General features: G+C 54.8%; 1 protein-coding gene across 2 annotated transcripts in view; it reads right to left on the bottom strand.

Annotated features, from left to right (window-relative positions):
* The window catches only part of ERCC2 (ERCC excision repair 2, TFIIH core complex helicase subunit), a 22,082-nt gene extending 980 nt beyond the window's left edge, over nucleotides 1-21,102 (bottom strand). The window contains exons 1-22 of one of the 2 annotated variants that reach the window (XM_039466525.2): nucleotides 21,068-21,102; nucleotides 20,659-20,758; nucleotides 18,842-18,919; nucleotides 18,668-18,730; nucleotides 18,363-18,476; nucleotides 13,753-13,869; nucleotides 13,552-13,668; nucleotides 13,029-13,152; nucleotides 12,841-12,937; nucleotides 12,616-12,749; nucleotides 12,364-12,532; nucleotides 10,428-10,546; nucleotides 6,682-6,751; nucleotides 6,526-6,595; nucleotides 6,320-6,421; nucleotides 4,003-4,066; nucleotides 2,724-2,845; nucleotides 1,032-1,124; nucleotides 873-945; nucleotides 556-626; nucleotides 318-461; nucleotides 10-153 (exon numbers count right to left, since the gene is read on the bottom strand). In XM_039466525.2, coding sequence (XP_039322459.1) covers nucleotides 10-153; nucleotides 318-461; nucleotides 556-626; nucleotides 873-945; nucleotides 1,032-1,124; nucleotides 2,724-2,845; nucleotides 4,003-4,066; nucleotides 6,320-6,421; nucleotides 6,526-6,595; nucleotides 6,682-6,751; nucleotides 10,428-10,546; nucleotides 12,364-12,532; nucleotides 12,616-12,749; nucleotides 12,841-12,937; nucleotides 13,029-13,152; nucleotides 13,552-13,668; nucleotides 13,753-13,869; nucleotides 18,363-18,476; nucleotides 18,668-18,730; nucleotides 18,842-18,919; nucleotides 20,659-20,758; nucleotides 21,068-21,072 — 2,190 coding nt within the window. In that variant the 5' untranslated portion in view covers nucleotides 21,073-21,102. Of the gene's footprint in view, nucleotides 1-9; nucleotides 154-317; nucleotides 462-555; nucleotides 627-872; nucleotides 946-1,031; nucleotides 1,125-2,723; nucleotides 2,846-4,002; nucleotides 4,067-6,319; nucleotides 6,422-6,525; nucleotides 6,596-6,681; nucleotides 6,752-10,427; nucleotides 10,547-12,363; nucleotides 12,533-12,615; nucleotides 12,750-12,840; nucleotides 12,938-13,028; nucleotides 13,153-13,551; nucleotides 13,669-13,752; nucleotides 13,870-18,362; nucleotides 18,477-18,667; nucleotides 18,731-18,841; nucleotides 18,920-20,658; nucleotides 20,759-20,998 lie in introns of both variants that reach the window. The other variant, XM_039466526.2, reaches the window with a different exon arrangement.

The raw sequence follows: 21,102 nt of genomic DNA, 5'->3' as shown, positions 1-21,102 counted from the left end.
CAGCCTCACCCGGTGGAAGGGTTGTGCCATCTGCCGTAGGAAGTACTTGGCCACCTGGACACCCTCGTCCACAGTCAGGTTGAGGTTGGCATCTGTGAGGTGCTCCTGGATCCAGCGGGGCAGCTTCCCCCGCTTGTCTGCACGGGCAAACCGCTGGGGGCAGAAGCGCAGGCCAGGGAGAGAGCGTCATGACCAGAGGCCAAGGGATCCTGGGCTACCCTCCACCCTACGACCCACCCCATCTGGGAAAGGAGCGGGCAAACAGCCTGGTTCTTGGAGGTTGGGGTGGGAGCACAGGGGCACCCCCGAACCCGCACCTTGTCGGCAAAGACCATGAGGCCGTAGTCCGTCTTGCCCCTGATGGCTCGTCCCACGCACTGCGCCGCGTGGCGCATGGCATCAAAGGTGAGAAAGTCATTCTCACGGATCTGGAACTGGTCCCGCAGGTATTCCAGCCGTGCCTGCAGATTCGGAGGAGTCGGGGAGGTAGGGGAGCCATCCATCCCTCCCTTGGCCCTAACACTGTGGGACTCCCCAGAAGCCAGTGCTGCTCACCTTGAGAATGCGGCTCTGCGTGTAGACGTAGGGGACACCAAACATGATGACGGCCCGCCCGTAGTGGTGTACTGGTGGGCAGAGGAGAGGGGGCAAGGGGGTTACAAGTGCGGCTGGTGGGACTGGGACAGCGTCACGCGCCCCCAGGATGCTGTGTCTGCGTGGGGAAGAGAAAGGGTGTGCTCCTGCCGGGTGCCCAGGGACACAGAGGAGGGGAGGGCCCCTCTGTGCGCTCAGGCTGTGGGTGGGTGGTCCCCTGTGGAAGTGGACAGCAGAACCGGCAGGTGTTCTGGGGAAGGAGAGCCCAGTCCACTCACCGAAGTCGATTCCTTCGGACACTTTGCCCCGGGCCACTGACAGCAGGATGGCTCCTCGGCCGTTCTCGCAAGCCTGAAGTGGGGGAGGCCAAGATGCAAGTGGAGTCACTCCTCGGAGCTGCCTCCCCCACCCGCTCCACGCTAGCCCCACACACCCACCTCCTGGTACTTCTCCAGGGCGACGCTGGTCTCGGCACCATCCTGGGTCTCGATAAAGAGCAGCTTGTTCCTTTGGATGTTCTCAAGAATCCCCTGGGGATGGACCCAGGGAGGTCAGAATGAGGGTGGCAGAGGGTGGGTTCACGGCATGGCCGTCTCGGTCACATCCAACTCTCCCGGGGCCTCCTGCATCACAGACCCTTTCTCTGGGCCTCAGCTGGGGAGGGAAGGTGGAACTGTCCAGCCTCACTTATTTGAGGAAACTTAGTGATCTGGGTGGGGAACCAGTAGCTGCTGGGTAAGGAGAACAGGCATGTGGCTCAAGGGTGTGGCCAATCAAGGGACCCCATCCCCTGCCAGCGATTGGTGGAGGGGCTGTGAGAAAGGCAGAGCCAATCAGAAGCTGCCCTGAGCTTTTCCATATGACACTGTAATACGGACAGCGTGGAGCCAATGCAAGGACAGACAGACCAGTGGACAGAATGGAGAGTCCAGAAACACACGCCACCTGTGCAGTTCAGTAGGGACAGCTTTTACCAGAGCAAGTGGATTTCCGATTGGAACCTAGATATGAATCTTGACCCCTACCCCACACCATACACAAAGATGAAGTTGAGGTGCCTCAGAGACCTAGATGTGAAAGCTAAAACCATAAACTCCTAAAAGGAAACACAGAAGCCTCTCTTCATGACCTACGGGTAGGCAAAGATGTCTTAAGTAGGACACAAAAGGCCCTTGGGCTATGGGGACTGGGTCACTTTTCCTGCCTTGTGGAAGCTGCCCATTGGAGGACAAGGCTGATGTCCTGGCTGTAAGGAAGAGGTTCCTGCCTCTCATGCATGCTATTCCCTGATCCTTGGATTAGCCAAGTTAACTCATTTCACCCCAAAGTGCTTTCACCTACTCCTGAAAGCCTAGACATGGTGTGCTCAGAGACACGAAGTGCAGGGCGGCCCCTCGCGTCCCACCCACGTCCTGCTGTCACCCAGGGCCTGGCTGTGGTGAGCCCTACTGCCAGAAAGCCCCACAAGCTCTTCCACCTGCTTCCCTGAAGACCCTTGAGAGACTCTGCCCTGACTCTCAGTCCAGCCTTAATTCTCTAGAGCAGGCGTCCCCAAACTTTTTACACAGGGGGCCAGTTCACTGTCCCTCAGACCGTTGGAGGGCCGCCACATACTGTGCTCCTCTCACCACCAGTGAAAGAGGTGCCCCTTCCTGAAGTGTGGTGGGGGGCCGGACAAATGGCCTCAGGGAGCCGCATGCGGCCCGCAGGCCGTAGTTTGGGGACGCCTGCTCTAGAACCTACCTCTAACCCAGCTAGAGTCATGCCTGCTACCTTGGCCTCCCACCAGGCCATCTGTGCTGGAGAATCGCAGGGATGGAGTGACCCCAAAGAGCAGCAGGGGAGCAAGGAACCTAGAAAGTGGGGGTGAGTCCACCACGGGGTACTGCTCTGAAGGAGAGGCCCACACTGGGGCTCATGTCTGCATTCTCAGCATGATGTGCTGGGGGCAGAGCATGGGGTGCATGCTGCTTACACCCCATTCCTACATGCTACACACACACTCCTCTGTCATACAGGACACCTGTCCCCATCAGAGCATGAGAGGAATGAAGCTGACACCAGTGTAGTGCCAGCAGCTAAGGAGAGCAGACGACTCCTCTTTCTGGGGAGGGGGTGGCCGGACGTACCTGCTCATACCAGGAGGCCACGGTGCTCTCCATGTACTGGTAGCTGGTGAAGAAGGCCACGATGCCATCAGGGACCACAGCGGACATCTCCAGCAGGAGGTTCCCATAGTTCCGGATCACAGCTGCAAGGGGTCAGACGTTGAGCCCTCTACTGGCCCAGGTCCACCTCCCTTCTCTGTCTTGGAACCGAGAGTTTCTGGAAACACCCCCGAGGTTGGCTATCAGGCTGTTCACACACATCCTGCTCCTCCTCCTGAGCCTGTTTGAGGACCCTCCCTGCCACCTCCTGAAGTCACACCTGGCTGTGACTCATGCCTGTAATCCCAGCACTTTGGGAGGCTGAGACGGGCAGATCATTTGAGGTCAGCAGTTTGAGACCAGCCTGGCCAACATGGAGAAACCCCATCTCTATTGAAAATACAAAAATTACTCAGGTGTGGCGGATGCCTGTAATCCCAGCTACTTAGGAGGCTAAGGCAGGAGAACTGCTTGAACCTGTGAGGTGGAGGCACCTGTAATCCCAGCACTTTGGGAAGCCAAGGTAGGTGGATCATCTGAGGTCAGGAGTTTGAAACAAGCCTGGCCAACATGGCAAAACCCATCTCTACTAAAAAATACATACAAAAATGAGCAGGGCACGGTGGTGCATGCCTGTAATCCCAGCTACTAGAGGGCACTGAAGACAAGAGGATTGCTTGAACCTGGGAGGCAGAAGTTACAGTGAGCTGAAGTCAAGCCACTGCACCCAGCCTGGGAGACAGACCCTGTCTCAAAAAAAGGGAGAAAAAAAAAAAAAAAAAAAAAAAAGCCAGGCGTTGTGTCACCTGCTTGTAATCCCAGCTACTCAGCAGGCTGAGGCAGGAGAATCGCTTGAACCCAGGAGACGTAGGTTGCAGTGAGGTGAAATTGTGCCCTTGCACTCCAGCCTGGGCAACAGACTGAGACTCCGTCTTCAAACAAAAAAAAAAAAAAAAAAAAAAAAAGGCCATGTACTACTTCCAGGGGAGGACCAGTGCACAATTCACTGTGATCACCGTCATCCAGTCTGTCACATCCCTCTGCGTCTGACGCACCCAGTGGTGGAGGTTTCAAGGTAAGGAGACACAGGGCAGGCCCCCTACCAGCTCAGAGTAGATGTGTACCAAGGGCAAGAAGCAAGCTCCGGGCTAAGTAGCAGAGGCCAGGAATATTTGTTACAGCAGCGTGACTCAGCCCATCTGACTGACTGATACACCTCCCCTCTTGGAACCCACAGAAAGCAGCCCCACTGGCAGCATACCGATATCCTCCCGGGTCTCAAACTTGGAGCTGATGGCCACCTGGTCATTGCCTCGGCCGATGATCTGAAGAGAACAAGAGGTCACAATAAGTGAAGCAGCAGCAACTGTTCCAGTGTGGGAGTGCGGACCACCTGCGGGTGCTGTTCTAAGCATTTTTTTTTTTTTTTTTTTTTTGGAGAGAGTCTCTCACTGTCACCGGGCTGGAGTGCAATGGCTCGATCTCGGCTCACTGCAACCTCCGCCTCCTGGGTTCAAACCATTCTCCTGCCTCAGCCTCCAGAGTAGCTGAGACTATAGGTGTGTGCCACCACACCCAGTTAATTTTTGTATTTTTAGTAGAGAGGGGGTTTCACCATTGGCCAGGATGGTCTCAATCTCTTGACTTCATGGTTTACCCACCTTGGCCTCCCAAAGTGCTGGGATTACAGGTGTGAGCCATAACGCCTGGCCTGCTCTAAACACAGTGTCATTGAATTAACCCTCAACTACCCTGTTATCTGCATTGCCCAAATAATCTGGGCTCAGAGAAGGTGAGTTGCCCGCCCAAGGTCACATAGCAAGTAAGTGGCAGAGCTGGGTGCAGTGCCTTATGCCTGTAATCCCAGCACTTTGAGAGGCCGAGGCAAGTGGATCACGAGGTCAGAGTTCAAGACCAGCCTAAGCAACATGGTGAAACCCTGTCTCTACTAAAAATACAAAAATTAACCGGCATGGTGGCGCTTGCCTGTAATTCCAGCTACTCGGGAGGCTGAAGCAGGAGAATCACTTGAACTTGGGAGGCAGAGGTTACAGTGAGCCGAGATGTTGCCCCTGCACTCCAGCCTGGGTGACAGAGCAAGACTCCATCTCAAAAAATAAATTAAAAGGCCGGGTGTGGTGGCTCAAGCCTGTAATCCCAGAACTTTGGGAAGCCAAGGCGGGTGGATCACGAGGTCAAGAGATCGAGACCATCCTAGTCAACATGGTGAAACCCCGTCTCTACTAAAAATACAAAAAATTAGCTGGGCATGGTGGAGCGTGCCTGTAATCCCAGCTACTCAGGAGGCTGAGGCAGGAGAATTACCTGAACCCAGGAGGCGGAGGTTGTGGTGGGTCGAGATCGCACCATTGCACTCCAGCCTGGGTAACAAGAGTGAAACTCCGTCTCAAAAAATAAATAGATAAATAAATAAAAATTAAAAAGTGGCAGAGATGGAACTGGACCTGAGCCTGTCCACACACTCGACCAGCAGCTACACTCTAGCCAGCCCCAGGCCAGCTGGATCCCAAAAAACACTTTCATATGCTGGAGGGCATCCCCGCCAGCCAGCAACCTTCATACAACCACCACACAGTGGGTGGTCATTACCAGTCCACAACCTCTGCCGGGCAATTCCAAAAGACACAAGCTCTGAACACCTTTCTTTTTCAAGCCTGGCACAAACTCACAAAGCAGCGAAACCTGCTCCAGGTGTCTCCCGAGTCCTGACTTACTCCGCAGTGCGGTGCATCCAAATCTTTTGCTGCCAAACAGAAGTTTGACTGGGGGCATTACATACCACACAGCACATGCCTTGTCTCTAAAGCCTGGAACATTCTGAATTCCAAAACACACGGCCGGGCGTGGTGGCTCATGCCCAGAATCCCAGCACTTTGGGGGGAACAGGTGGGCGGATCACTTGAGGTCAGGAGTTTGAGACCGGCCTGGCCAACATAGTGAAACCCTGTCTCTACTAAAAATACAAAAATTAGCCAGGTGTGGTGGGGCAAAACTATAATCCCAGCTACTTGGGAGGCTGAAGCAGAATAAAATTGCTTGAATCTGGGAGGCGGAGGTTGCAGTGAGTGGAGATCTGTACCACTGCACTCCAGCCTGGACAACAGAGCAAGACTCTGTCTCAAAACAGAAACAAAACAGCCTCAGGGCTTCAGATAAGGAAGTAAGCGCCCATGCTGACATGCCCGTGTTACAGAGATGGAGAGGAAGGCCCACTTAACGTTTGCCAGACCATGTGCCCGGCAAAACCACATTAACCAAGATGCTGACCAAACGCCTACCTGTGCCGGGCCCTGGGCTACCTGTTTACCCCAGTTCTCTCTCTCAATTCTCTCAACAGCCCTGTGCGATCAGGGAGGATGTATCCCCATTTCACAGATAAAAAAACTGAGGCTTGAGAGATGCACCCACAGATAGGCAGAAGCAAGCCTAGGTCTGTATGAATCCTGAACTCAGGCTCTTCTGCCTGAGCAATGGGGGAAGCCAAGGAAGAAAGGAAGGAAGGTGGTCCCTGGCTCCCATCTCCTCTCCTGGCCCCAGCCTCAGCCTCTCCCACTCACCATAGGGCAGAGGCAGACCCGGGCCAGCGTCATGGTGAAGGTTGCCATGGTGACAGGGTGGAAATCCAGGATCTTGGGGTAGATGTCCAACGGGGACAGCGTCTGTAGTGGGGACAGTGGGAGGAATCTCAGCAGGACTGGGCAGGGACCAGGAGACCCATGGAGAAAGGCCAGGGACTGGGAGGGGACAGGGGAAGGGTCCTCACCCCAGACGTGATGATGACAGACTGGAAGCGCTCGAACACGGGTTTGATGGCGAGCGAGGCGTCCATGCAGCTGGAGAGAGATGAGGGCGGTGAGGGCCGGGTGGGCTGGGCCCCCCACCCACAGGTCCTTCACACCCCCACCAGGTAGGGTCCCACCTGAAGTGCAGGATGGGGTTGGCAATGGTCGGGGTTCTGTCGTCAAAGGGCTCGATGATGATGGTGAATCCTGCAGAGGGCGGGCAAGGGCGGGTGACTCCCCCCCACTGCAGCCACAGCTGTGCTCACTCAGTTGTTCCCTCTCCTGCTCCCCTGCTTCACCCCAATCCCCACCTAGCACTGCCCAGGAGTGATTGGGACCAAACATCAGCTGCTTAAGCCCCAAACCCGGGCATCCGAGTCCAAAATACACCCCAGCCTGTCAGCCCGTCCACAGGGCCCACATCTGTGCAGACTTTCACAAAGGATCCCAAGTAGACCATGCCACAGCCCCACCCACTGCTCACTCTCCCAGCACCGAAGGGGCCACCCAGCACTCACACCAAAGCCAGGAGCCAGTGCCTCATGCCTTCTTCCAAGACCAGTTCTTTTTTTTTTTTTTTTTTTTTTTTTGAGACGGAGTTTCGCTCTTGTTACCCAGGCTGGAGTGCAATGGCACGATCTCGGCTCACCGCAACCTCCGCCTCCTGGGTTCAGGCAATTCTCCTGCCTCAGCCTCCCGAGTAGCTGGGATTACAGGCACGTGCCACCATGCCCAGCTAATTTTTTGTATTTTTAGTAGAGACGGGGTTTCACCATGTTGACCAGGATGGTCTCGATCTCTCGACCTTGTGATCCACCCGCCTCGGCCTCCCAAAGTGCTGGGATTACAAGCTTGAGCCACTGCGCCCGGCCTTTTTTTTTTTTTTTTTTTTGAGACGGAGTTTCACTCTTGTTACCCAGGCCGGAGTGCAACGGCACGATCTCGGCTCACCGCAACCTCCGCCTCCTGGGTTCAGGCAATTCTCCTGCCTCAGCCTCCTGAGTAGCTGGGATTACAGGCACGCGCCACCATGCCCAGCTAATTTTTTGTATTTTTAGTAGAGACAGGGTTTCGCCATGTTGACCGGGATGGTCTCGATCTCTTGACCTTGTGATCCACCCGCCTCGGCCTCCCAAAGTGCTGGGATTACAGGCTTGAGCCACCGCGCCCGGCCTCCAAGACCAGTTCTTGTTTGTTTATTTATTATTTTTGAGATCACTTTATCATCCAGGCTGCAGTGCAGTGGGCTGATTTCAGCTCACTGCAACCTCTGCCTTCCAGGGTTCAAGTGATTCTCCTACTCTGACCTCTCAAGTAATGCATTACAGGTATGCACCATCACACCCAGCTAATTTTTATATTTTTATTAGAAATGGGGTTCCACCATGTTGGCCAGGCTGGTCTCAAACTCCTGACCTCCAGTTATACCCCTGCCTCAGGCTCCCAAAGTGCTGGGATTACAGGCATGAGCCACTGTGACTGGCCTCCCGTAACCTTTCTACCTAAGCCATCAGCTCTGCCTCCAAAACCCACCGCAATCCAACCACTGCTTCCAGCCCTGCCCGGGGCCAGCCACCATCACCTCCTGCCTGAACCATCATGCCCTGCTCACTTCATGGCAGCCAGAAGGGATCCTATGGAATCCTGAGTCCGGCCATGTCACCTCCCCACCCCAAGAAGCCTCCCATGGCCCCCACATGCCTTCAGTGGCCTCATGTCTGACCTTCAAAAAAACCACAGGCTCAGTGCCCCCAGGGCCTTTACGCTTGCTGGTCCCATGTGGCCTGGAAAACTCCCAAGTGACCCCACTTGGTCATCTGAGACTGCTCAAAAGTCAGCCCCTCAGTGAGGCCCTCCTCAGCCACCTTTTCTACGCAGACATATTCCAACACAACTTTATTTTTTTTCCATGATAACTGTCACTTTCTGGAATTATTTCCTCGTTTATTTTACTGCATCTTTGCTATTGGTTTTCCTCTCTGAAATACAAGTTCCAGAGGGGTAGGAATGAGATTTTTTTGGTTCCTGCTGCTTCCACAGTGCTGAGCCTGGCCCGTTTGTTGAAGAAATAAATGAATTAACTAACTTATATATTAAGTTTCACACAGTGAAAAAAAATCCAAGTCCTCTGTGCTGGGGACACAGAGGTGACCAAGCCAACCTTGCCTCTGCTCGCATGGGCTCAAAATCCAGGAGGAGGCTGGCTTGTCCCCAGATGGTGATGACTGAGTGGGCAACGCTGGGATAGAGGTGCCTAGAGGAGGGGCCTGACTCAGCCTGAGGGTCAGAGAAGGCTTCCTGGTGGAGGAGACATCTCTACAGAGTTGAGAACCTAAGGATGGGGGGGAGGTGGTTGGGGGATGAGGAAGATGAGGAAGGATGCTCCAGGTCGAAGAACGTGAGGTGTTGGCAGATGGGAAATAGGGGGTAGAGAACGACAAAGGCAGGGATGGAAGATGGGGCAGGACAGAGGTAGAGGCAGCAGCCAGCAGGCTTCGCTCCTAACCAGCCCCAGGGCAGGCCCAGGTCTCCATCCTCCTGCCAGACCCCGACGTAGGACATTAGCCCCAACCCAGTGTCCTGGGTAGAGGAGAAGCCCCTAGGAGGCAGACTGAGCCCCTGGTCAACTTCATGCAGAGGGCGGGGAGGGAACACTGCCCATAAAGCCTCTAGAACCAAGCCCCTCTCCTGCAACCTGGAAATCTGAAAATCAGCTTCAACGCCTCTTGTCCCAGGTCCCACACCCGGGAACCATGCTCCCCATATCCCAGCTCCTACCTCCCACCTCTCTCTCCAAACCACACCCATCTCTCTCCCCTCCCCATGGTCACACCCTGGCCACGGCCCCTCCTCCCCTGCTCAGGCCTCTGACCACCACCCAGTCTCCTGCCTCTAGTCCCTGGAAGAAATCTTTTTTTTTTTTTTTTTTTTTTGAGACAGAGTCTTGTTCTGTCCCCAGGCTGGAGTGCAGTGGTGTGATCTTGGTCACTGTAACCTCCACGTCCCAGGTTCAAGTAATTCTGTCTCAGCCTCCCAAACAGTTGGGACTACAGGTGCATGCCACCATGCCCAGACAATTTTTGTATTTTTAGTGGAGACAGGGTTTCACCATATTGGTCAGACTGGTCTCGAACTCCTGTCCTCAGGTGATCCACCAGCCTCAGCCTCCCAAAGTGCTGGGATTACAGGCATGGGCCACGAACCTGGCCCCCAGAAGAAATCTTTCTAAAGCACAAATCTGGGCCAGGTGCAGTGGCTCATACCTCTAATCACCACACTTTGGGAAGCCAAAGTGGGTGGATCGCCTGAGCTCAGGTGAAACCCTGTATCTCCTAAAAATACAAAAAAAATTAATTGGGTGTGGTGGTGCGAACCTCTAGTCCCAGCTACATGGGAAACTGAAACAGCAGAATTGCTTGAGTCCCAGAGGCGAAGGCTGCAGTGAGCTGAGATCGCACCACTGCATCCAACTTGGACTACAGAGTGAGACTCTGTTAAAAAAAAAAAAAAAAAAAAAAAAAAAAATCACAGATCTGACCTGGTGCCTTGCTTGCTAGAACCTGCTATGGCTCCCCAGTGCCCTCAGGAACACAATGACCAACTCATTACCGTGCCCTCTAGTGTGAGCTGGCCCCAGAGAACTTCTCTCGCCCCATCCTCACTCTGCAGCCCAAGGAAGTCTGTGAAAATATAAATCTGAGCACAAGGCTTACTCAAGAACTATCTATGGCTCCCACTGCCTTCAAAATAGAGTTCACATTCCCCAGCCAAGCCCCACAAAGCCCTGCATGTCCAAGTTCCTGCCAACAACCCTCTAGACTCTGCTGGGATCCCGGTTCCAGCCACTAGGAGGCCCAACGGGGACAGAAAGAGGTGAGCTTACCCTTGGCGTAGGTGCTGACGAGGGTGGCAAAGTTAGCAAGGAGGGTGAGCGGGGAGAAGTCGGCCAGGTCGGTGATCTCCAGCGTGTGCAGCAGGGAGCGGAGGCGTTCAGCACAGAATCTGGTGGGAAGGAGAGACGGGGTCAGGGGGCAGATGGAAACCACCAACAGGTCCAGCAGCCCTGCCTCCGCCATCACCGCACACGGTCACGTGCCTGTCTCCCCAGGCAATGGGCACTCGGTAAGTCCGGACACCAGGCCTGTGTTGGAAACTGGCATCCCCACGCTGTACACCTGCATGTCACACAGCCACTGCCTCACGAGGGCACAGAGAGCAATAATCAGACACCCCAGAGTCATTTGGTCACTTGTCAAACATGCTGGCACAACTGCCTAAGCAGGTTCTTATCAAGAGACTCACAATCACACCCAGAACCCGAAGTCATGGCTTTAATCCTGTACGGCCACACGGCCACACACTCACACCCGGAACCTCTCCCACCGCCTCTCATGCACCTGTGGTGACACACAGTGTGGGAAGCCCATGGGCTCACAGAGGAATGCAGCCATCACTCACATCCCGCAGAGCCCCACGAACACTGCACCCACACACTCGGGCACGTGCACGGCGCTCAACCCTACCGCACACAAGCTGAGGCTCTCGGCCTCAGGGACGTGTCATGGAGCAGCTGGCTTTGAAGCCAGGCAGGCAGTCACACCTGCAAACCAGCCTCCCGCACTTCAGCCCTTCCAGCCTGGCTGGTCACTAGCTGGGGATGAGTCTGTCCCCTCCACTGAGCCACAGGGATCTCAGTCACTCAACAGATATTCCCCACGCGCCTGCTCTATGGCTGTGTCGCCGGCATAGAGCAGGCACTTGGGAATGTCTGTTGAGTGACTGAGATCCCCTCTTTGCCCTCCCAAGTCTCCAATCCTGGGGGAGATGGGCAAAGCCACCCGGATGGCGGCCTCCCCCGCCGAGGCAGGGCGGCCAGGGCCTTTGGAGCCCACAGGCCTGGCTTCAAGCCACAACTACCAGGCACAGTGCAGCGTGGCTCTGGGCAAAAGCTTCCCCTCTGGGAGCCCCAGTGTCCTCATTTGCAGCAGGCAGGGGGTTCCGTACTGGGGCTGCTATTGAGTTAAGGAACATGAGGGGCTTAGCTCCTCCTCAGTGCTGGGGGTGGGGGGGTGGGGCAGGTGGTTGGCCTGGCTGCCCTCTCATTCACCACCACAGAAGCCTGTGAAGTCAAGATCCGACTCCTTGGCCATTTTACAAAGGAGGAAACTGCAGCTCAGAGAAGACCCATGACTTACCCAAAGAAGCCCTGTCCTATCCCTTGGTCATTCTCTGCCTGCCCTGTGCCTCGAGAGACTGACTCCCCAGAATGGGCCCAGACAGCTCCATGAGGACGCCCTGCCCTCAGCTTGGAAGATTAGAAGCACTGGTAGGAAGAGACATTCTCCGGGGCCGCCTCCCCCAGCTCCCGGTCCGGGAGGCAGGCGCAGGTTCTGGTTTCAGCTCCCAGCAGGAGCCTCTGCCCAGGCCCTGAACAGCTGGTTCTCAGCGTTCCCAACACACTCCCTCCCTGCCGCTGCGGCGGGCCTAGCTCAGCGCTCCCACCTCCCACCCTCCTTGGTTCCTCCCCCAGCCTGCCCCTCTGGAAATGATGCCCCCACTACTCTCTCTTGGGTGGGGTAGATTTTCCACTCCAGCCAGGTGTTGCCAGCCAGGCCCCGGCCCAATGCAGGGACGCAGGACCAGCACCAACCTTGCTCCTGGACCTGCCCAGTTAGACCGGCCAGGGCCCCATGTGCCTGGCCCAGCTCACTCACTCCTGACGCTGGTAATAGTGACCCGGGGCTACAGGCACGGAGGACGTGGCTCTGCATAACTGGGACCTGCCCGAACGCCCACACCCCCGCTGTCTGCGGCCGCACCTGAGGGGCTTGCGCTGGATGCACACGCGCTGGGCCAGGCCGCTCAGAAAGGCTGGTGGGCTCTCCTGCACCACGTGCTGCACGCGCAGCCGCCACTTCACGTACTCCAGCAGCCGCCGCAGGAAGCCCAGGAAGTGCTCAGCTGTGCGGATGGAGCCTGGCACCGCCTCTGCGAGGAGATGAGGAGACGCAGTCAGCCGCCACGGGGGAGGCGGGAAAGGGACTGGAGGGCAGCGGGAAGTGGGGGCTCACCCTGCAGCACCTCATCGGGCAGCACAGGGTTGGCCAGGTGGGCGTCCGTCTCCCGGGCGGCGCTGGCCTCCCGCAGCCCCTCCACCAGGCGCCGGTACTCATCCCGCAGGCGCTGCTCATCTGTCTCTTTGATCCTGCGGGAAGATGAGCTGGGGCTGGGACTTGGCTGGCAACCCTGGGGACAAGTAAGACAGAGGACAGGGTCCCAGCCATCCCCGGCCCCACCTGAGCACCGTCTTCTGCAGAGTCTCCAGGTTGCCCTGGCATCGGTCAAGGGTCCGGCGGGTGAGGTTGACGCTCATGGAGTCGATGCAGACATTGTCTGGAGAAGGGGGAACAGCGTCGGCTCAGGCAGGTCCGCAGGGGCCTGTCAGAGGGGCTGGCGTCCCTTTGGCCCCTGGCGCCCCCCTCACCAATGTTGTGGGCCTCATCGAAGACCACGACGGCCTTGCGGGCCAGTTCCTTGGACACCAGGTCTGCAATCTTGGGGTCCAGGAGGTAGTGGTAGCTATAAACCACCACGTTAGCATGCAGGATCTGCAGGGGCGGGAAGCAGGGTTACCAGGGCCCTGTCACCGCGACCCCTACCCCTTCCCCCGGCCACACTGCCCCGTCACTCCTGCACAAGCTGGCAGAGGCAGACATGGCCAGGGCCCCACGTACCTGGCCCAGCTCACTCACTCCTGACGCTGGTAATAGTGACCCGGGGCTACAGGCATTGAGGACATGGCTCTGCATGACTGGGACCTGCCTGATTATGCCAGGCACAAATACGAGCAGATGGACAGAGACAGACTAACAGACACAGCCACCCACCAACAGGGAGACACAGGCAGGCTGACTCACAGCAAGCAACAGACAGACATGGGCAGACAGGAGACGGGCAGGCAGCCCAAACCCTCACGCTCCCCCCTCTGCCTGCCCCACCGTTCTCACTGAATATCGGGCAAGGAAGTACGGGCACCAGCCGTGGTGTCGCCCCAGCGCCTTCAGGTCATCCAGGTTGTAGATGCCAGGAGGGAGGGGCACCTCACGCCCATGGGTGTCAAATTCCTGGGACAAGAGTGCCAGGGGTCAGAGAGGCTGCCCCGGGTGTCACCGCCCTGCCTCCCTCCCTCAGCCCTGCCCTCTAGGCACCTCATAGAAGCGGCAGTGGGGCAGGCTGGTGTCATGCTGGTACTGCGCCCGCACATAGGAGGCTGTGAGGCTGTGGCATTTCCCATCAACGTCCTTCCCAAAGCGCAGGGGTGTCACCTGAGGGTGCAGGATATCTTAGCACCCAGACAGGCTGGAAGCCCAACCACTCTTCAAACCCAGGCCTCCACACCTCCCAGCTGGCTGGGGTTACGGACAACTGGAACCTGTCTGTTGCATTATTAGTTAAGACATGTGGGAACTTAATGCAGGGATAGAGACAAGAGTAGTAAACTTGGACCAGGCGGGGTGGCTCACGCCTATAATCCCAGCACTTCGGGAGGCCAAGGTGGGCAGATCACAAGGTTAGGAGTTCGAAATCACCCTGGCCAACGTGGTGAAACCCCATCGGTACCAAAAATACAAAAATTAGCTGGGTGTGGTAATAGGCACCTGGAATCCCAGCTACTCGGGAGGCCGAGGCAGGAAAATCGTTTGAACCCAGGAGGCAGAAGCTGCAATGAGCCAAGATCATGCCACTGCACTCCAGCCTGGGCGACAGGGTGAGACTCCCTCTCAAAAAAAAAAAAAAAAGTAAAATTGTAACAGCCTTACAACTCCAAGTCATACATAGATACTTTTGGAGACAGGTCCCTCTGCTCCTCAGGCTGGAATGCAGTGGCACAATAATGGCTCACTATAGCCCTGATCTCCCAGGCTAAGTGGTCCTTCACCTCTCAGCCTCCTGAGCAGCTGAGGCCACAGGTATGCACCACCACGCCCAGCTAGTATTTGTCTTTTAGTAGAGAAGGTCTTGCTATGTTGTCCAGGCTGGTCTCAAACTTCTGGCCTCAAGCAATCCTCCCGCCTTAGCCTCCCAAAGTGTTGGGATGACAGGTATGAGCCACTGCACACAGCCAAAAGTTGTTTGTTTTTTGAGAGGAGTTTCGCTCTTGTTACCCAGGCTGGAGTGCAATGGCACGATCTCGGCTCACCGCAACCTCTGCCTCCTGGATTCAGGCAATTCTCCTGCCTCAGCCTTCTGAGTAGCTGGGATTACAGGCACGCACCACCATGCCCAGCTAATGTTTGTGTATTTTTATTAGAGACGGGGTTTCACCATGTTGACCAGGATGGTCTCGATCTCTTGACCTCGTGATCCACCCGCCTCGGCCTCCCAAAGTGCTGGGATTACAGGCTTGAGCCACCGCGCCCAGCGTTTTTTGTTTTTTTTTTTTTTTGAGATGGAATGCAGCGGCGTGACTTCAGTTCACTGCAACCTCTGCTTCTCAGGTTCAAGCAATTCTCCCGCCTCAGCCTTCCAAGCAGATGGAATTTCAAGTGCCTGCCACCGTCGCCTGGCTTTTTTTTTTTTTTTTTTTTTTTTGAGTTTTGCTCGTTGCCCAGGCTGGAACGCAATGGTGCAATCTCAACTCACCGCAACCTACGCTTCTCGGGTTCAAGCAATTCTTCTGCCTCAGCCTCCTGAATAGCTGGGATTACAGGCATGTGCCACCATGCCCTGCTAATTTTGTATTTTTAGTAGAGATGGGGTGTCACCATATTGGTCAGACTGGTCTCAAACTCCTGACCTGAGGTGATCCACCCACCTTGGCTTCCCAAAGTGTTGGGATTATAGGTGTGAGCCACCGTGCCCAGCCAGCCAAAACTAGTATTTTTTTTTTTCCCCGAGACAGAGTTTCACTCTTGTTACCCAGGCTGGAGTGCAATGGCGCGATCTCGGCTCACCGCAACCTCCGCCTCCTGGGTTCAGGCAATTCTCCTGCCTCAGCCTCCTGAGTAGCTGGGACTACAGGCGTGCGCCACCATGCCCAGCTAATTTTTTGTATTTTTAGTAGAGATGGGGTTTCACCATGTTGACCAGGATGGTCTCGATCTCTTGACCTTGTGATCCACCCGCCTCGGCCTCCCAAAGTGCTGGGATTACAGGCTTGAGCCACCACGCCTGGCCCAAAACTAGTATTTTTAAAACAGTAAACCAAGAAAAATCTTTAGCATGTAGGTTGAGGATAACTACTTCATCCTTGGAAATGCTAAAACACATGAAACCTAGGCAGGGCCTAAGAATCAAAGGAGGTTCTGCACAGTCTAGGACTCCCCTTGCCCCTCGACAGCTCTGTACCCTCTAAGGCAACATCACAGTTTTTTGTTGTTTTTTTTTGAGACGGAGTTTCGCTCTTGTTACCCAGGCTGGAGTGCAATGGCACGATCTCGCTCACCGCAACCTCCACCTCCTGGGTTCAGGCAATTCTCCTGCCTCAGCCTCCTGAGTAGCTGGGATTACAGGCACGTGCCACCATGCCCAGCTAATTTTTTGTATTTTTAGTAGAGACGGGGTTTCACCATGTTGACCAGGATGGTCTCGATCTCTCGACCTCGTGATCCACCCGCCTCGGCCTCCCAAAGTGCTGGGATTACAGGCGTGAGCCACCGCGCCCGGCCATCACAGCTTTTTTTAAGGCTATGTTTCTGAAGAACAAATCCTTTTCCCTACACCAAAGGGAAAAAGCTCTAAGGCAGCCAGCCCTTCCCTCTCCATTTCCCCTTGCATCAGTCACCGAGGCCTGTGCTCTTTGTCACTCACTAGCTGTATCATTTCTCATATATTCTTACAAATAATGTGATGTAACATACATTCTGTGAGCCCAGTGTGGCGGCTCATGCCTCTAATTCTAACACTTTGGGCGGCTTGGGTGGAAGGATCACTTGAGCCCAGGAATTCAAGACCAGCCTGAATAAAATGGTAAGACCCATCTCTACTGGGTGGCGGGGGGGATAGCCAATGAGGCTGGGCACAGCGGCTCACACCTGTAATCCTAGCACTCTGGGAAGCTGAGGTGGGCGGATCACCTGAGGTCAGGAGTTCGAGATCAGCCTGGCCAACATGGTGAAACCCCATCTCTGCCAAAAAATACAAAAAGTTAGCCAGGCGTGGTGGTGGGCACCTGTAATCCCAGCTAACTCAGGAAGCTGAAGCAAGAGAATCACTTGAACCTGGGAGGCAGAGGTTGCAGTGAACCAAGATCACACTCCAGTCTGGGCAAGAGGAGTGAAACTCTGTCTTAAAAAAAAAAAAAAAAAAAAAAGGCCAGGCGCAGTGGCTCAAGCCTGTAATCCCAGCACTTTGGGAGGCCGAGGCGGGTGGATCACGAGGTCAAGAGATCGAGACCATCCTGGTCAACATGGTGAAACCTCGTCTCTACTAAAAATACAAAAAATTAGCTGAGCATGGTGGCGCGTGCCTGTAATCCCAGCTACTCAGGAGGCTGAGGCAGGAGAATTGCCTGAATCCAGGAGGCGGAGGTTGCGGTGAGCCGAGATCGCGCTATTGCACTCCAGCCAGCCTGGGTAACAAGAGCAAAACTCCATCTCAAAAAAAAGAAAATACACACACACACACACACACACACAGACATATAAAATATATATATATATACACATATATATGTATTATACATATATACATTATATATGTTCTGTGAAAACAGTACCTGGCACACAGTGAGTACAATGGTTTTATAGCATAATAACTAATGTTGTATTTGTCATATATTATGCATACAAATATGACAATTTTTTTTTTTTTTTGACAGAGGCTCACTCTATGCGCAAAGCTGGAGTGCGGTGGTGTGACCTCAGCTCACTGTCACCTCTCCCTCCCAGGTACAAGCAATCGGGATTACTGACATGTGCACCACCACGTTTTGTATTTTTAGAAGAAACGGTGTTTCACTGTGTTGACCAAGATGGTCTGGGACTCCTGACCTCAAGTGGTCTGCCCACCTCAGCCTCCCAAAGTGCTGGGATTATAGGCATGAGCCACTGCACCCAGCCTATCATGACAATTTCTAATATTCTTTTTTTTCTTTTTTGAGACAGTCTTGCTCTGCCACCAGGCTGGAGTGCAGTAGCACAGTCTCAACTCACTGCAACCTCAGCCTGCTGGTTCAAGTGATTCTTCCGACTGAGCCTCCCAAGTAGCTGGGACTACAAATGAGCACCACCACACCTGGCTAATTTTTGTATTTTTAGTAGAGATGGGGTTTCACCATGTTGGCCAGGCTGGCTTCAATCTCCTGACCTTGTGATCTTCCTGCCTTGGCCTCCCAAAGTGCTGGGATTACAGGCGTAAACCACCACGTCTGGCAACACTTTCTAACATTCTTTAGCTCTTTGTACAGGCTAAAGGCATCGGCTGCATCATTTTGCCCAATTTTATCATCAGCAACCTTATGAGGCAGATAAATAATTAGCCCCATTTTACAGAAAGGAAGGCTGAGGCCCAGGTGGCAGAAAACACCTCTCCAAAAGTACCCTGCTAGTAAGTTTCAGAGCCTGGAAACCAGGCCTGTCAGAGACTGCAAGAGGTGGCTTAACCTCTTCTAAGCCTGGGTAGAATTGGAAGGCTCCCTGGAGGAGGTGTGCTTGCCTGGGCCAGGATGAATGAGAATTGGACCATTGAGTGGGAATTCTGTGTGTAGCCATTGCATGCCTTTACAAGAGGTTCAGCCTGGGGATCTAGGACTTGTGGCTGGACAAAAGAGTTTCCTCTACCTCTGGGCTAAGGGCAGGGAGAAGGAACAGTTGCTCACCTCAGGGTGAATACACAAGTTTTTGCGGGAGCTCAGAGCCAGCCCCAAAAACGGCAGCTTCTCGCCCTCCTGCTTCTCATAAAAGTTCAGCAACTTTCGAAGCTCTTCGATCACCTACTCCAAAGTTGGGGGAGCAGGGGGAGCTTGTGTTCATTGGAGGCATACACCCCTGCCCTGCCAGGCCGCAGCCTCTTCCCCAGCTTCCCAAATGCCCCCCCCCACAGCGGGTGACAGCCACCACCAGGGGGACCAATGGGCCCCAGGGGACAGTAGGGGCTGGAGCACCAGGAGCAGTCCGGGCTCACCTTCTCAATCTCTGGCACAGTTCTTGAGCAGTAGATGAGTTTGGTCACCTCCAGCGGATACGCCTACCAATGACAAGCAGACCCACTGTTACTGGCAGGTGTATCTGCTGGAGGTTATGCCTCCCTGTCCCGCCTCTCCCTTGTCTGCCTTTCTGGGTTCAGTGTGTCACTCACCCGCTGGTATGCCATGATCAGGGCCAACAGGGACACTGTCTTCCCAGTGCCTGAGGGCATCTCCAGCACTCCATGGCCCTGCGTGTTGGGGATCAGAGGAGCAACACACAAGGTCTCAGTACCTTGGGCACACAAACTCTGGGGACTCTCCCCCATCCCCAATGCCACCAACTGGGAACAGCAAGGTAACACAGGAGCAGTTAAGACTGGGCAGTGAGGCAGCAGGTTTGAACCGCACTTCTGCCACCTCCTTGAGTGGTCTTAGTCAAGTACTTTCTCCTCACTGGACTTCAGTATTCCTATCTCCAAAATGGACCTAAGGCCGAGCGCAGTGGCTCACGCCTGTAATCTCAGCACTTTGGGAGGCTGAGGCAGGTGGGTCACCTGAGGTCAGAAGTTCGAAACTAGCCTGGCCAACATGGTAAAACCCCATTTCTACTAACAATACAAAAAGTTAGCTGGGCATGGTGGCACATGCTTGTAATCCCAGCTACTCAGGAGACTGAGCCAGGAGAATGGCCTGAACCCAAAAGGTGGAGGTTGCAGGGAACTATCATGCCATTGCACCCCAGCCTGGTAACAAGAAGGAAATTCAGTCTCAAAAATAAAATAAAATGGGCCCACAAAGAAAAGAAAAAACAAAAACAAAAAATAAAATAAAATAAAATGGGCCTAATGGTAAAACCTTCCTCATAACATGACTTTGTGAATTTGGAAGAAATTACAGGTTAAATATTTGGCAAAATAGCCGATATATAGTGAACTTTTCTCCCTTTTTTTTTTTTGAGACAGTCTGGCTCTGTCACCAGGCTGGAGTGCAGTGGTGTAATCTCAGCTCACTGCAACCTCCGCCTCCCAGGTTCAAGCGATTCTCCTACCTCAGCCTCCCGAGTAGCTGGGACTACAGGAGTCCATCACCATGCCCAGCTAATTTTTGCATTTTTAGTAGAGATGGGGTTTCACCATGTTGGCCAGGACGGTCTCCATCTTCTGACCTTGTGATCCACCCACCTCGGCCTCCCAAAGAGCTGGGATTACAGGGATGAGCCACCACACCCGGCTTCTCCTTCTTAAGAGACAAGTCTCACTCTGTTGCCCAGGCTGGAGTGCAGTGGCACAATCATGACTCACTGCAGCCTCTATCTCCTGGCCTCGAGCAATCCTCCTGCCTCAGCATCCGGAGCAGTGGGAACTACAGGCAACCACCACCACACCTAGCTAATTTTCTAATTTTCTAATTTTCTGTAGAGATGGGATCTTGCCGTGCGGCCCAGGCTTATCTCCAACACCTGGCCCAAGTGATTCTCCAGCCTCCACCTCCGGCCAAAGTGCTGAGATTGCAGGCATGAACCACTGCGTCCAGTCTATTAACCATTATTATTTTATTTTTGAGACCAAGTCTCACCCTGTCGCCCAGGCTGGAGTGCAAGGGTGCAATCTCAGCTCACTGCAATCTCCACCTCCCGGGTTCAAGCGATTCTCCTGTCTCAGCCTCCTGAGTAGCTGGGAATACAGGTGTCCACCATCACACCCAGTTAATTTTTGTATTTTTAGTAGAGACGGAGTTTCACCATGTTGACCAGGCCGGTCTCCAACTCCTGACCTCAAGTGATCCCCCCGCCTCGGCCTCCCAAAGCGCTGGGATTACAGGCACGAGCCACGGAGCCCAGCCTATTCACCACTTTAGATAACAGAAGATTATGGGGTCCTGGATTCCCAAGGACCTTGGGACGTCCAGACGTCCTGCAATCTGTCTTAGACCCAGGCGAGGCAGCCCTAGCGGTCGAGCGGCCGGCGCGGGTCCCCTGGCCACCCACCTTGGCGTCCAGCGTGCGTTTGAGCTCCCGCATGTAGGAGAACTGCTCGGGGTAGATGTAGTCGTACGGGAAGTAGACCAGCAGCCCGTCCACGTTGAGCCTGGCAGCAGGGACTGTGGGGTCAGTTCCCGTCCCCTCCGCCCCTCTCCCGCCTCCACACTGCCCCCACATCGGGCCCAGAAGGGTGACCCGCCCGGCGCCCCGGTTACGCCCCGTTCTCAGAAGCCTCGGGGTTCCCTCAGTGTCTCCTCGCTCTTACCGCTGCTCCCCGCGGTTGCCCCCGCCCCACCCCTTCAGCCTCCACTTGCCCCCCCCGCCCCTGGAACCCAGGCGCGCCCACCGGTGCCCCCATCTTCAAGACCCCCCGCGAACGCTAAGGAGCCGCGACCCCCCGCAGCCCACTGCTCACTTCATGGCGTCTGCCCGGCAGTGCGGCGGCGTCGG

This window comes from Saimiri boliviensis, chromosome 14, assembly GCF_048565385.1.
Source record: "Saimiri boliviensis isolate mSaiBol1 chromosome 14, mSaiBol1.pri, whole genome shotgun sequence".
NCBI classification, from domain to species: Eukaryota; Metazoa; Chordata; class Mammalia; order Primates; family Cebidae; genus Saimiri; species Saimiri boliviensis.
Note: the sequence above shows the minus strand (reverse complement) of the source record. Positions and strands in the feature narration are given on the sequence as shown.